We start from the raw sequence: 13,821 nt of genomic DNA, 5'->3' as shown, positions 1-13,821 counted from the left end.
CTTTTGGCAGTGCTTTGTGTAAAGTCAGTTCCTGATGATGACTTACACTTTTGGCTCACAAAGAGGTCGGCGTTGCTTCCAAGTCTGCTCCCACTCTGTTGCAGAGAACCCTTACAGAAATGAAAACTTGTTATAAAAAGAGAGGTCCACCATTTTGAGAGCAATTTCTTGGTAATGTTTTTTTTTTTTTTTTAAGCCAGTTAAACTAAATGCCATATTTGACAAGAAACACTCGTTTCTTAAGAAAAGGGGATCATCTTCCCTCAGAATAGTTGGCAGGTCAAACCAACAACTCTTTAACTCATCTTAATTTGTATCTCAACATACTAACATTTTATTTGACATCCTCAGTATCTGAGCGAGGTTTGCAGGGACTTCATTTCTCCTTATAGGCATGGGCTTTTCCAACTTGACACAGCTTGTTTTTTAAGGGCAGATCTGCATCTGTTGGACTTTATTTGCATTTATGTTCATGGGAGATACGCTTGTTACCTACTAAGGGAAAGTTGTTGGAGTGGATGCAAAAATATTTTCTAGGAGGACTAAAATCCCTGAAGCCTGCATTATGGTCTCCCATTTCAGAGCCTTCAGGTTAGGTGTGTCTCAATAAGGCTGTAATAAATGGGGGTAAGATCACAGTGTCTCTTTAGTGTCCTTATTTCCAACTGCTGGCCTCCTCCTTTTGGTAGCCGGGGGTTCTGTATCTCACAGGCAGAATTTGTGCTTCTCGTGCTTGTAATTAATTCAGAATTCGCTCTTATATTTCTTTCCTTCATTTCATCATCTTTATGTGTGGCTCAAATTTTCTAATTGGCACTTTGCCTGGAAGAGTCTATATTCAGATCTGTTTATGCTGCTTGGATAGGGTTTCCACAGTTTAAAAGATGCTGTTTTTTTTTTTTTTTCTTTTCCTCCGTTAAGTTTCATGCCTGTTCTTGCATGACCATGCAAATCTTATCCTTCCCTTTATTGGTTATGGGGTCCACATGCTTCACATGCTTTCCTGTTTCAGTTACTTAAAAAAAAAAAAAAAAAAAAAAGGATAATTAAGTTAGAACGTGCAAGCTCTGACAGTATTTTGTCTCTGGCAGCGTCCAACACCATTACATACGCTGATGGATCTGGTCACGGTGATCTTTAGCTGAATGAGATACTGGCGCTGAAGCAGGTCCTGCAGGCACTTGAGCCTGGCTCAGTGTAGTGGCCCTAGTGCCCCTGGGAGGGGGTGGCCCTACCTCCCTCATCTCATGTCCTCCATCTGCTGCCTCCCCTGGCTCTTTGGATGTACCCCTTCCTTTTTGCTGACCCCTGTGCTTATCTCACTTTCTTAACTCAGAGGAAAGTCTTCATTTTTTTTTTGTATATTCTGTTCAATTGGTTCACGGAGGGGTCTTGTAAAAGCCAGAGCCAAGAGAGGTAAGTGGCAGCAGCACATGTCTGGAAGAAGGAGCAAAACCTCTCCATTTTTGGCAGTGGTGAGCTGTTAATTTGCCGTTCTGCATCCTGTGAAACTGTATCCTCAGCTCTGGTGCTCACTGTCCAGTGGAACTATTGTACTCTGTTCCCATGTAAACCCTGATGTAACATGTTTTTCTTCCCCAGATGAGTAGAATCAGCAGTTCCCAAATTATGATCTGCAAGTGGTAAGTGCTCCACAGCTGTTGTAAGGTGTCCTTTTAGATGGTCAAATTTGCAAACTTGTCATTTCCACCCGAGGGCCCTGAAGTGCAAGCAAAAGAGGGTCGCCATTGCCCGCAGATTTGGAAGCTGCTGCCTTTTTCAAGCTCTTCTGATGTGCCAAGGTGTATGGCACGGGGATAATGCTTAAAACCTGCTGAGAGGAGTTACCCGCTACCAGATTAGCGTACATGTATGTTGTAATTTCAGTGCTGCTTGTAACAATGCTGAGGTCACGTCAGATCCGACTGCTTACAGGTATGCAAATCTCAACCAGACACAGTCCACCTGGGGCTTTAAAAAATGCAGTTAAAAATGTCCACCCTCATGTCAGTGGGCGTGTGAAGAGCTGCTGGGAAGTGGCTGGGTGCCACACACCTCTGCACTCGGTGGTTTCCTCCAGGTCCTGCAGTCTGGGGCTGAGCAGTGTGCAGCACATGACTGAAGGGAGTTTGTTTCCCTCTTGCCTACTGTACTTGTACAGCTCTCCAGACAGACCTGAGAACAATTTCCCAGTGCTGTGGTGCTCTTACTGCCCACTGGCACCCATTCCCGTTGTCTGACTGAACAGCTGCAGCACTAGGAGTGTCCCTGAGCTTCTTCCATTTGCCAGAGCTGTGCTTTAAAATCTAGTTTCCTGAGGTTTCTGTACCCATCCTTGGACTCCCTGCTCTCTTTAATGGAGGCCTCCTTCCTACTGGGCTTGGTCGATGTTTGTGAAATGGCTGCGTGCTGCATTTGACCTAATGATGCTTGTGGAGTAGCTGCCTGCTGATGGAGCAGGAAGGGTCTGGTTCCTCAGATAGCTGGCTTGGCTGAGCCCCTCTTCCTGTAGGAGTACAAGGGACTTGGTATTTTGATCAGAGGCTTGGCCCTGGGAAATTGTCCCTGAGGGGTCAGCTCCGTGGCTGCTTGTTTGGTTTTCATGAATATTTTCTTGTTTTGGCAGAGGAGAGCAGATCTTGTTGGATTTTTTTTTAACGTTGCTCCGTTTCTAGAAACTTTCTGAAGGAAACCAGCCGCAAATAAAAATTCTTAGGACATGTATGGGGAGGCTTTACTTGCCCTTTTTTGCATGCATAAGGGTAGATAGAGGGCTAAAGGTTAGTGCATTGGCGGTTCATTTCTCTTATATATTTTTTTTCCCACCCGAGATGTTGGCTGCAACCCAGGCTGGGTCAGAACTGAACTGGTAGTACCTACTTAGTCACTCGTGTCAGACACGTACACTCATTCCAGTCCTTTCCCACCGCAGGCGGGCAGGATGCCACTTCGCTGGTGTTCAGCCCCAGCAGGGCCGTGTTGTAGCAGAGCTCGTGTCCTTCAGCTCTGTCTGAACCAGCTCGCCTCCCTCGCAGGGACAGCCGGGGCAGCACTGGCCGTGTGCTAATGCCTCTGTCTGGGACTTGCCGGGAATGCCTGAGGATCTGTTTGCTCCCAGGCAGAGAGCAGAAATAGATCTTACACAAGAAGGGCCACGCTAGGAGAGGGCTGTCAGGCTGTACTTACCCTGCCTGGAGACCAAAGCTGTTTCCAATTTGGTGCTGGGGAGATGGAGACTCTCTAATTTGTGCAGATCGTTGCTTCTTTTAATCGTTCTCAGGGCCAACTATACCAACCTGTAGGACCACGGGTTTATTTGCTGCTGAAAGGAGAGGATTCTGACAAAAGACTCGGTAGCAGGTGGGGCTCATCGCAGGCTGCGGAATCAGGCTGAGAAATTCCAACTTAAGTATTTTTAGTTGGGGCCTGAAGGGCAGCCTTCAGCTTTCTATTCTGATATAACACAGCCAGTCCGTGTTATATTGGGCTGCTGCGTATCACTGCTCTGATTCTGCGAGGCAGATGACTTCCCTGCTGCCCAGGGGATTTGGACCTTATGGTAAGGATCCTGCTATGCTGAGCCCCGTTGGAATTCGGGTGCTGCGTCTGCAGGCTTTGTTGCTGCAGGTCACAGCCTGTTCTGTCGGATGGAGGCACTCGGAGGCTTAGGTTTAAGGTGTGGAGCTCTCAACTGCTGCGACTGAGAAATGGGGCTGAAAATGGCCTCCAGGGCTGCCTTGGGCGCCTTAACTGTGGGTAGGGCGATGGGCTGAGGGCTGCAGTGCCTCAGTCAGGAGCAGCTGAATCACTGGAGGTCACAAGCTCAAACGCTGAGTAAAATCTGGCTAAATCTCTGAAGTGGTTCACGTACTGCAGAAATCTCTTGTGCAATCTCCAGCTTCTCTGTCCAGTAAACCAGAGCCTGGCTTTGTGCTCCGAGGCCGCGAGCGGCGAGCTGAGCTGTGCCTGCCGCTTGTGTGCGCCGGTCACAGGACGTGCCGGGGCTGTGACTCGCAAACTTTCCGAACTTTTCCTGAAGATTGCTCGTAGAGCAGTGGAAGATTTTTTTTGCCCGAGCTTATCCATGTTTGGTAATCGTTTCCTGTTGCTCGGGGCTCGGTTTGAGAGCGCAGGGAGAAGCGGGGAGGAACCACGCGAGGGATTATTTTATTTTCCCTTTTAGCTTCACCCAACTGGGGTCCTCTGCGAGCTGCTGCGCAGAGGCATCCAAGGCTTGTGTAGCTGGGGGTCTGGCGTGCCCCACAGCCTTTGGTGGCTGTGAAACTGAAAACATTCATCTGCCTAGGGAGTTGGAGCGTGAACTCAGTCCGAGGCACCAGGCCTTAACAAAGGGTGTTTTTTCCCAGGACGAGCTCGGTTTGCTGCTCCGGACTAGAAATTGGAACAGAGGGAAGTAAATATAAGATGGCTCCTTTCACTTCAAGTGTGGGGAAAACCACGCTATTAAAAAGAGGATGCTGTATATGACAGGAAATAGCTCTTCCCTCCCACCCTCCCCAGAAAGCTCTGGAAATGAGCAATAAATAGGAGGACACACCTTTGGGCGGGAGTGGCTCTGAAACCGGAGATGTCGCGGCGTTGCTGCTAGGCTCGAGCGCTCCTCTCTGGAGGCAGGACGTGAGGAACACAGCGGGCAGCTCAGGTCCTGTATGGTCCTGTGTAGCTGCAGCTGTCCTTAAATCCTCCGAGCCACTAAGAGCTTGTTGCTCCTGGTGTTTCTGTTGAGAGCTTCCTACTGAGGTAGCCCCAGCCGTGGAGTTGCCAAATTTGAAAGAATTTGGAAAGGCTTCTCTTTATTAGTGGCTTCGTGACTGGAATAGGTTCTGTTCCAGTGACATGCAGGATTCACAAAGCCATGTTTGCTTTTGGATGTTGGTCTGGTAACCTTCCTGAGCCTTCTTTTTCAGGAGCATTGACTACATCCCTTCTGAAAGGAGATGCTTAAATCCCAAACCACTTCCAGCGGGAGGATGCTCAACAAACACATACTGAGTAGTATTCTACCCTGATTGTTACGTGCCTTGTGAGACTCGACTAGTGTCAGCACACGCGTGATCTGCCTGGTTCCTTTGAAGTACAGACTTAGCATTTTCAGGGGGTTAAAAAGTTTTAAGGTTAAGTCTCGTTTGTATCAGTTTGTGTGAAGCGAAAACCTCTACAAAGTGTTCGCTAATGACAGAGATGATGCGAGGCGCCCTCGTGAGCTGTTCTGAGATAGCAGAAAGGGTGTGGAGGTTTTTCTAGGCAAGCTGGAGGAAGGCAGAATGACTGTGCATTCCTCTGCTAGGTGGTGGTTCGCTTCCCTCAGCCCGAGCTGGGGTCTAATTGAGTGTTTTGAGAGCTAAATGGAAAAATTCTGATCCTACAGGAAAATCTTTTGTGGTTCCTTCACACATCTTGGACTTCAGGCGTTGTTTCGTCCAGGAAGCCGTGCTGACTCAGAGCTTCGAGGCAGTTGCAGCATCAGCCTGGCAGCCTGCGCGCTGCGATGATCCCGTGCCCTGCGGGCCTGGCTAAGGGCAGGTCACCTTCCTGCCATCACTGTCCTGCCAGCCTGGGGAGCGAGCGGAGCCAACTCTGGGAGGATTTCCCAGCCTGTCACATCAGGGATGGTGAGAGGTGGATGGGAGCTGCTCCCTCAAGGAGAAGGGGCTCTGCTTCCCTGGGACTTGTGGTGTCAGCTGCTCCCTGCAGCCTCTGCCTGTGCCCTCGGTCACACAGGAATTAGCTGCCCCTCGTGATGCTGGCAGCGTCACGCCAACAGCCTGCTGACCAGTGCCCCGTGGCTGAGGTTACGGGGCAGTTGGGCGTCTCAGTGACATTTTTCCTGTTAATGTGAAAGGAAGTGGCGTGGCGTGGCCAGTTTCAGGAAGGATCTCGCAGCGACCTTTCTGTTTTCCCAGCATACACACAGACAGCCTTCTTGCCTGCGCCCCTTGGAGGGATGCTGTGGGTGGTTGAATCGTACGGCCCTGGGGCTGCAAGGCTGGAATAAAGTGTCGGGGAAATGGCTGGTAGTGGTGAGGGATGGCTCCGGAATTTGAGAGTGTTGGGGTTTGCCTGATTGTTCCCTTTTCAGGCTGCGGATTTTGTGGTCAGCATCGGAGGCGCAGAACAATCGTGGGATTTGGACAGGAGGATGGGTGACTTCCTTCAGCTGGTGGCAGGACGGGGCTGGATGTCACTTGGTGACCTGGCCTGAGCTTCGGAGGTGGAGGTCCAGGGTTTCCTGTCCCAGGCAGAAGTTTTAGTCTGTCAGTCTAGAGAAGGGCTGAATTCTGGCATCGCTCTCTTTACGCAGCTCTTAGGAAATGTTTTAAGCTGTAGAGTGGCTGGGGCTTCGCTTCCAAGAAACTTAGTGAGTCTATCTAAAAAGAATAACTTTCTCAGAGTTTCTAGGCTGGAATAGTTTCGGAAGTGTCTGGCTGTCAGCACAGCGAGCTCCAGGAGTGGTGTGGGAAAGCAGCGATGGCTGGGCCCTTCCCTCTGCCGGCAGCATGTGCAGGTGGCAGCTCTGCAGAAACTGGCCGGAGCACTTGCAGGGTTCAAACCTCATCTCTAAACGTGTGGCGAGCAGTGACAGACACACAGGTACCAAAATCCCCTCGAACTGGCCGTGTTGTGTGCTCCTTCCGCCCCGTGCTGGGGCGGTGAGGAGCAGTTAGCTGGCCACAAGCCCTGGAATAAAGTTTTCTGCTTGGGTCTCAGTGGTCGGGGCAGGAAGCCACGGTCATTGCTGCAGCTGATAGCACAGACCACAGCCCAGGGTAGTGTCTGGTCTGGCCTTAAACTGCTGCTGGTGGTCGGAGCTGCCTGCGTGGGCTGCTGGGCTGGGGCAAGCCGCCTGCTCTTGGCATGGGGGGCTTCGGGGTGGCTGTGCCACCAGGTGACGTTGAAAGCAGGGTGTCTGTCACGAGGTGTAGGCTGTCTCTGCAGCCTGGCGGAGCTGGGCACAGCAGGTGGATGCCTTGTTTTGCCCACAATTCGGGAAGTCAGGGCTCCAAGCACACAGCCTTGCTTGTTCTAGGAGGGTGGTGTTAGTTCCAGAGGACAGAGAAGCTTCGGGGGTTTTGGGGCCTGTTGTCTCCTGTCAGAGCTGCCCACGCCGCGTGTCGCTGCTGGTCCCGGCATTCCTCTTTGGGAGCAGCGCGCCTGGGACCCGAAGCACAGCTTCCACCGCTGCCTTGATGAGGGCAGTGCAAGGCTTTGGGTGAGCCTCCGTCCCTGGCATGCACTCAGGCATGGCTGAGCGGGATTTTTTGCCTGTCGCTGTAACTGCCTCTGGGCAGGTCCACACAGTGTGAAGGAAAAATGCCGGTGGCTGCTCTGCGCTGGCAAATGGTTTGGCAAATGACTTAGCTTTGTCTTGAATTGCCTGGTCATGGTTTTCCTATTTCTGTGAATTCTGTTTCGTTGCTTTCTGGGGCTCCCCCAGCTTCCAGACTCGAGCTTGAAGGCAGTGAGAAGTCCTGCAGCAAGGCTCCAGCAAGTCTTTGGGATGCAGCTCTTTGAGCACTGCAAATGTTTCTTCTGAAAGGCTGCTTAATAGGATAAATATACCCAAGCTCCCCATTCCTCTGCAGTTACTCACAATGTAAAACTGGCTTGCCAAGGGTTGGGTTACCGCCCTGAGCTGTCTCCCTGCATGCGAGCTGGGGGAGAGGAGACTCATTTGAGCCTAATGAGATTTTAAAAGTTTGCATTCAAGGATTTTGTGAGGAGCCTGCTGAGTGAGCTCGAGAGCTCAGGGCTTGGTTCTGAGCGTGCAGCTGCCCCCATCCTTCTAGGGCAGCAGCAATCAGAGAGCTGGAGGCAGCATCTTAGAGCTGTTAAGAAAAAGTGGCTGGAGGATGGCATGTCCTTCTGCAAACAAGGGGTCTGCAATGTGTCCTGCGCCCAGTGAGACTCGGTTATCACCTCATTTAGACCAGCCCTTGCAGCTCTTCTGCTTTTTATTTACCAACTCACTGGCAAATTGCTGCTGCCTAAGGCAGAGGAGCCTGGAGTGGCTCTGGTTATTCGGATACGCAGGGGCATGGAGAAGAGCAAGGAGAGCTGCAACCACCTGTCCCTGCAGCTGCACAGAGGAAGTCCTGCACTTTGTGCTCAGACATCTCGCCCCGTGCCCGGGCTGTCGGGGTGCCCCCCAGCATGGGGGAGCCACAAGGGGAAGTGGCGCACTGTGGCTGGGTGCTGGAGGCATGAGCTCTGTGCTGTGCCTGCTGGGGCCGGGATCATGTAGCCACTGCTCACTTTCCAGATGTCCCATGCAAGAATTAGAGCCCCAGGCAGCGTGCGGTTGGGGTGTGCAGATGTGGCTTTCAGCTGCTGAGAGCAAAGGGCTGATATCTGTGGCATTTGAGGTATCCTGCCTCGGCCATGCTTCCATTTCCTTCCCAGCAGAAGAGGAGCTCTAGAAGACAATGTGACCGCCACCCTTTTGATCTGCTTGCTGCATTGACAGTGCTCTGCCCTGCTCTGTCAGCGTGGCTTAACAGTTAACAGCTCGGCTTCAGCTCTCAGGAGAGAGGAGCTCCGCGTGGAAATGGGAGGCAGTTCACGCTCTCCTGGCACTAACACCCTCATCTCTGTGCTGAGCGTGCTGAGTTACGCCGGCCACTCGGTAGCAGAAGGCTTCTTAATAGGCCGAAGCAAATTTATGGTGATAATTCTCTCTCGCGTGTAATTTTTAGCTTGAGGAAGGTTAGCAAGTAGCTGGCACATGGGCTGCGAGTGAAGTGCTTGCAGTGGTGTGCGCCTCTGACTGCCAACGCCTTTCAGCTGGTGGTTTGTTTTTTTACACGTAGTGCTCTGCAGGTTGGTGTGAGTGTCACTGGGTGGTGAGAACAAGGAGGATGGATGGCTTTGCTTTCAAAAATAAAAATCCTACGCCGCTGATGAACGCAGTGGAAAACAACTTACTGCTCGTGGTAAAATTAACGTTAGAGGCTGCTTGCTGCTGCTTGGCAAATGTGAGTGGTCGATGCCTTGTCACGGAGGTTTTTCCAGAACTAGCTGGTGGTGTGTTCTGCTCCACTGCTCCCTTAATGTGGGAGCGTTTGTGGCAGGCACAGGGACAGGGCAGAGAACAAAGAGCACGCTCTGATGTGCATGGAAGATGCATGTAAATATTTTTTTAAATAACTTCACTCAGTTGAAGGGGGACAAGTACAGCTCAGACTTACAGAAAAGGGAGCTGCTGTGGGCATCAGCATACAGGGTCCCCACGTTATCTGTCCCTGTGCCCTACCTCCGAACGGCGTTGTGCTCCTGCTCTGGCCTCGCTGCTGTGCATCAGACAGAGCCGGGACGTGGGAAGCCGGGAATGCACGCCCACGGCTGCACACCAGGCTGCTCCTGGGGACGGCGAGTGCTGGCACGCAGCAGAGGAGCCCCGGGAATGGTGAGGAGCTGCGCCTCTGGCTGAGGAGATAGCGCAGGAATGTGCACTGTGTGCTCGGGGGGTGATGTCTCCTTTCGGTGCAGTGTGTCCTGCTGAGTGGGACTTCCCCACAGCGCTGGCCTGTGCTTGCATCTTGCTGATCCCCTTGGTAAGAAGGGATTCCTCAGAGCAGTTCGGTGTGCGGACGGCAGCTCCCTTTTCCCCCGTCCTCTAACCCTACAGACAGCTGCGCTGTGCTGAGCACCGAGAGCTGAAAGCTGAATGTCCCAGGCGAAATGACTGGCAGGGCTTTGGCAGGCGCTGGAAGCGATGCATTAAGTGCCCCTCGCCAGTTCCTAATGCACACGCGGAGCTGTGCGGGGGAGTTGGAGGCCAGAATCCCGAGAAGCCTGTACTTAATAATGATTTTTTGCAAAGTGGGAGAAGGGCTGAGCTAATGCGCCCAGGCTTCAGATACCTTGGAGTGCTGTGGAGTAGGAAAGGCACCAAGCGTGGTGGCTGGCACTGTCCCTCCTCCGCAGAAAAATCAGTACAGAAGAGCCCCTTGAACGCGAAGGCAGCCATCCTGCCCTGCTGGGGAGGATGTGGGTTGAGCAGCCCTCAGCCCCACTGTGCTTTCACTTGAGCACGGCGCTTGGATTGCTCTGCGGAGGGAGGAGGAGGAGGAAGAGGAGAAGGACTGATTCTGTGCTACATCTCCTGCAGCATGTGGACAACACCGAGCGGGAGTGTCGGGGCTGGTGGTATTTCAGCAAATACCCCTCATTTTTCCCCACCCTTCAGCGCTCTTTTAACACAGTATAAAACACATCCTCCTCTGCACCCAGACCGTGCTGGTGGTTAGGCTGAGCCCTCTGCACTCCGGTAACCAGACCGTTCTGTCTTTCCGCTCCGTCCCCGTGCCTGCCAGTTGACCTTGGTGCCTGCGGGTTGCATTGGAGCCCATGTGGGGCAGTGGTGAAGCTGCGGTGGGCGCTCTGTGGTCATTTTGGGGCACTGGGCAGTGGCCCCCGAGGTGCCGCGGCGCGTGCTGGGGAGCTGCAGCACGCGGGGCGTTGTGCCCCAGCTGTAGGGCTGACCAAGCGAGGTGGGGTCGGTGCCAAGTTGGTTGGTGCTGCCCGGTTTCCTCGCTCTGTCCCGGTGAGGATGTGGTGGTGCCCTCTGACGGCTGCCTCCTGCCCTGGGCTGGGGGCTGCTTTTACACCTCCTGCAGCGCTGTGCCGCAGGGGCTGCCGTGGGTAGGACCGGTTCATTCCCCAGGAAATCGATCGAGCCTTTGCTATTTCTGCTGAGGGACCGAGTGCTTCTATTTACAGAGCAGGCACCGCAGTGACAGCGCTGCGTGAGGCACGGCTCCTTTGTTACAGCTCGTTGAGTTAGGGCTGTCTGGTCCCCGTGGTCCTTTTCTGAAAGCCAGAAGGGAGCAGTGGGCCTTTATGCCATTAATATTAATTAAAAAAGTCCCTTCTTTGCCCCTTCCCTTCTCTCCCATTATGTTAGCCTTATAGCCTTACAAAGGTGTGTGGATCCCAAACGAGCACACGGAGCTGCGTGGACATCAAAACGTCGAGCCCCTGGGTGTTAATCCCCTCGATATGAATCCCCTCGGCTGTTTGCAGCGTGGCTGGGGACAAGCTTCCTGGCGTGGCGAGGTGGCTCTGGGCAGGCTGACGTGGGGCAAGGCCCCATGCTATGGGGAAACTGGTGTCTGCTGGGGCCGTGCAGTCCCGCCTCAGGCCCAGCTGGGAAGTTGAGGCATCTGGAGGACGGCAGCGATTCCTTCCCCAGCCTTTTCTCCTCCCTCCGCTTCCTGTTCCTCGCTCTGCCTTGTTTGCTCAAGTCTGGAAGGGGGAGGGCATGGGGGAAGTTAATCATTAACTGCCGTGTCCTCTCCTTAACTCCTTCACAGCCTGGGGCTCCTGGCAGCTCCAGACCCCTCTGCTGCGGGCTTGGCGGGGTGAAAAGCTCCATTTAGCTGAACTCCTCTGTGCCGTCAGGAAAAAGCAGCGGGTTTCTTGGATTTCTGTCCAGTGGCTCACTCGGCAGAGCTGCTGGCCTGAGGAGGTGAATTTTGCGGTGAGATGGTTACATCCGTCTGCCCCGCAGCGAGGGCCGGGGCTGGAGGGTGGAAAAGAGATTTGGGGTGCCCCTCTCAGGGCTGGAGGAGCCGGCCGCCCTCCCGGGGATTTTTACTTCCTGGTGGAGTTTGATTTGCCTCCCCCATTGGCGGGGAGCAGCACAAACCCCTCCTTCTGGGTAGCCCTGCTCTGGAGCTGTGTGCACCAAACCTCCGTCACAGGACCTGCCCGCGCCAAGGAATCGCGGCTCCTCGGTCCCCGCGAGGTATGTGCCTTCCCCTGTGGAGTCCACCAGCCCTTCTTTTGCTTAAAAAGAAGCCTAAACTCCTTTTTCCCCAGCTGCAGCAAGCTTGTATCCTGACAGAGAATCCAATTCTGGGGTATTTTGGTCCCCCTAGGAGGATGCCTGTAGCTTAAATGCTTTGGGGAGTCTTCCTGGCTAAACGAGTGGTACACAGAGTTAATTTACCGCGGGATTTAATTTGCTGCTGGCTGTATTATGATCTCTGAGGGCAGGACTGCTGCTTTTTTCTCTTTTCCCTTTTATAATGCTTTAGTTAGTGGAAGAGAGTGGGCACAGAAGCAGCACCTTCCTCATCTCGCAGTGCGATAACGCTGTCCTCCATCTGACCCTTGAGCGTGGTTTCTGAAGGGCTGCCCAGTGCTGTGGCTGCTGTGGGCTGCTCGGCTTGGGAAGGGGCTTGGAGCTGGCAGGTGCCTGCTGTTAGGGCCAGCGTGTCCCACAGCTTGTCGGGTGCCTTCTGATCCCTGCAGCTCCCTGAGACCCCGGCTGGGTCCCCAACCATGATCCTCAGCCCCAAAAACTCAAAGGCAGCAGAGTCTGGCATTGAGCAGAGGGAGATTTGGTGCCAGTAAGGGGGCTTCCGAGGGCTTCTCCTCCCAAAAGTTTCCCAAAGTTTTCTTCTTGGCGTCTGGCTGAACCGCACATCTCCCACGGGTGCCTCCAGGTGCGTCCTGATGCTCCCGTACCGGAGGGCACCCGTGTCCTAGCGGGCCGGCTCCTCTCTGAGCAGCCCTGCAGAGATGTGCCCCTGCCTGCAGGCACCCGGCCAGCCGGGCTTTCTGCCGAAAACATGCACGGTGCAGACCTGCAGGCGCTGGAGTTTCCCCACAGGGTGGCACGCAGACACCCCACGAGCTGGGATTTGCCATGAGTCACAGCAGAGGAGCGCGGGGAGCGGGGCAGGCGAAGGAGAGGGTGCGGGGAGAACCCCAGAGGGGTGGGTTGCCTTGTCCCATCGGTGAGGGGGGAGCGTTTTCCCTGCTCTGAGGTTTCCGAGAGGTGCTAACCTTGTGACGTGGGTTCCTCTGCCTGGCACCAGCGCCGGTGTTTCTAGCGGATGGAAGTTTTTTTTTTTTCTTCTCTTCAGGAATTTGTGAGCAGGCTCCACCCAGCGAGCTGAGAATTGTTTCCAGGAGAAGAAACTGCGTTTACCTGGCAGGCTCTGGAAACCAGTTAACTGTTTGTGTGATGTACCGAGGGGGATTTTTGTTAGGAAAGCTGAAGAACGTAGTCCTGCTGCCATGCCGATGGGCTAATTTGAAAGTTGCACGCTTCTTGCAGTGCCTGAAACTCTGGAGAAAGCCCCTCCCGAGATCTTGTTTCCTGCAGAAAGCAGTGCCTGCGGCCACGTGAAATGACTCGGTGATGATGTGGGGCCTGTAATTAGCCTGTGTCAATATCCTGTTGCGGGTCAATCTCTAGGCAGGTTCCTCCTTGGCTGCTCTTCTGCAGGGCGCAGCGAGGCTGCGGGTCCTTCGTGCTGGGTGGCTTCCCAGTTAAGACAAAAATCTGAGGCTGACCGAGTTTTTTCTGGCTGCTCTGTTTCCCCTTGATGTTTTTCTTTGTACTGGAAGCCCTGAGCTGCAGCGGTGTTTCACAGCGCATTTAGCAGATCACCCTAGATGAAAACTCTTCCCAAAGACCTTCTGATGCGGACATCCTGAATAACGAGACGAAAGAGAAAACGCTGTTGTCCAGGATTTCACTGTTTTTTTTGTTTTGTTTTGTTTTTTTTTTCTTCCTTTCTGCAGACGCCTTACTGGCAGACCTGGAATCCACCACCTCACATATCTCCAAGCGCCCGGTGTTTCTAACAGAGGAAACGCCGTACTCCTATCCAACTGGAAACCACACGTACCAGGAGATCGCTGTGCCACCTCCGGTGCCCCCGCCGCCCTCCAGTGAGGCCCTAAATGGCACCGTGATTGACCCCTTGGACCAGTGGCAGCCCAACGTGTCCAGATACGTCCACCAGCAAGTGAGTGAGCGCGTGGTGATGGAGATGGGGAAGGTGC

General features: G+C 53.4%; 1 protein-coding gene across 1 annotated transcript in view; it reads left to right on the top strand.

The window, feature by feature from the left end:
• PXN (paxillin) overlaps positions 1-13,821 on the top strand; it is a 40,534-nt gene that overhangs the window by 9,695 nt on the left and 17,018 nt on the right. The window contains exon 2 of the mRNA XM_032199339.1: positions 13,558-13,784. Within this exon, the coding sequence (XP_032055230.1) occupies positions 13,558-13,784 (227 nt within the window). The remainder of the gene's footprint in view (positions 1-13,557; positions 13,785-13,821) is intronic.

The sequence above is a fragment of the Aythya fuligula genome, chromosome 17 (assembly GCF_009819795.1).
Source record: "Aythya fuligula isolate bAytFul2 chromosome 17, bAytFul2.pri, whole genome shotgun sequence".
Lineage (NCBI taxonomy): Eukaryota > Metazoa > Chordata > Aves > Anseriformes > Anatidae > Aythya > Aythya fuligula.
This window is presented reverse-complemented; position numbering and strand designations above follow the sequence as displayed.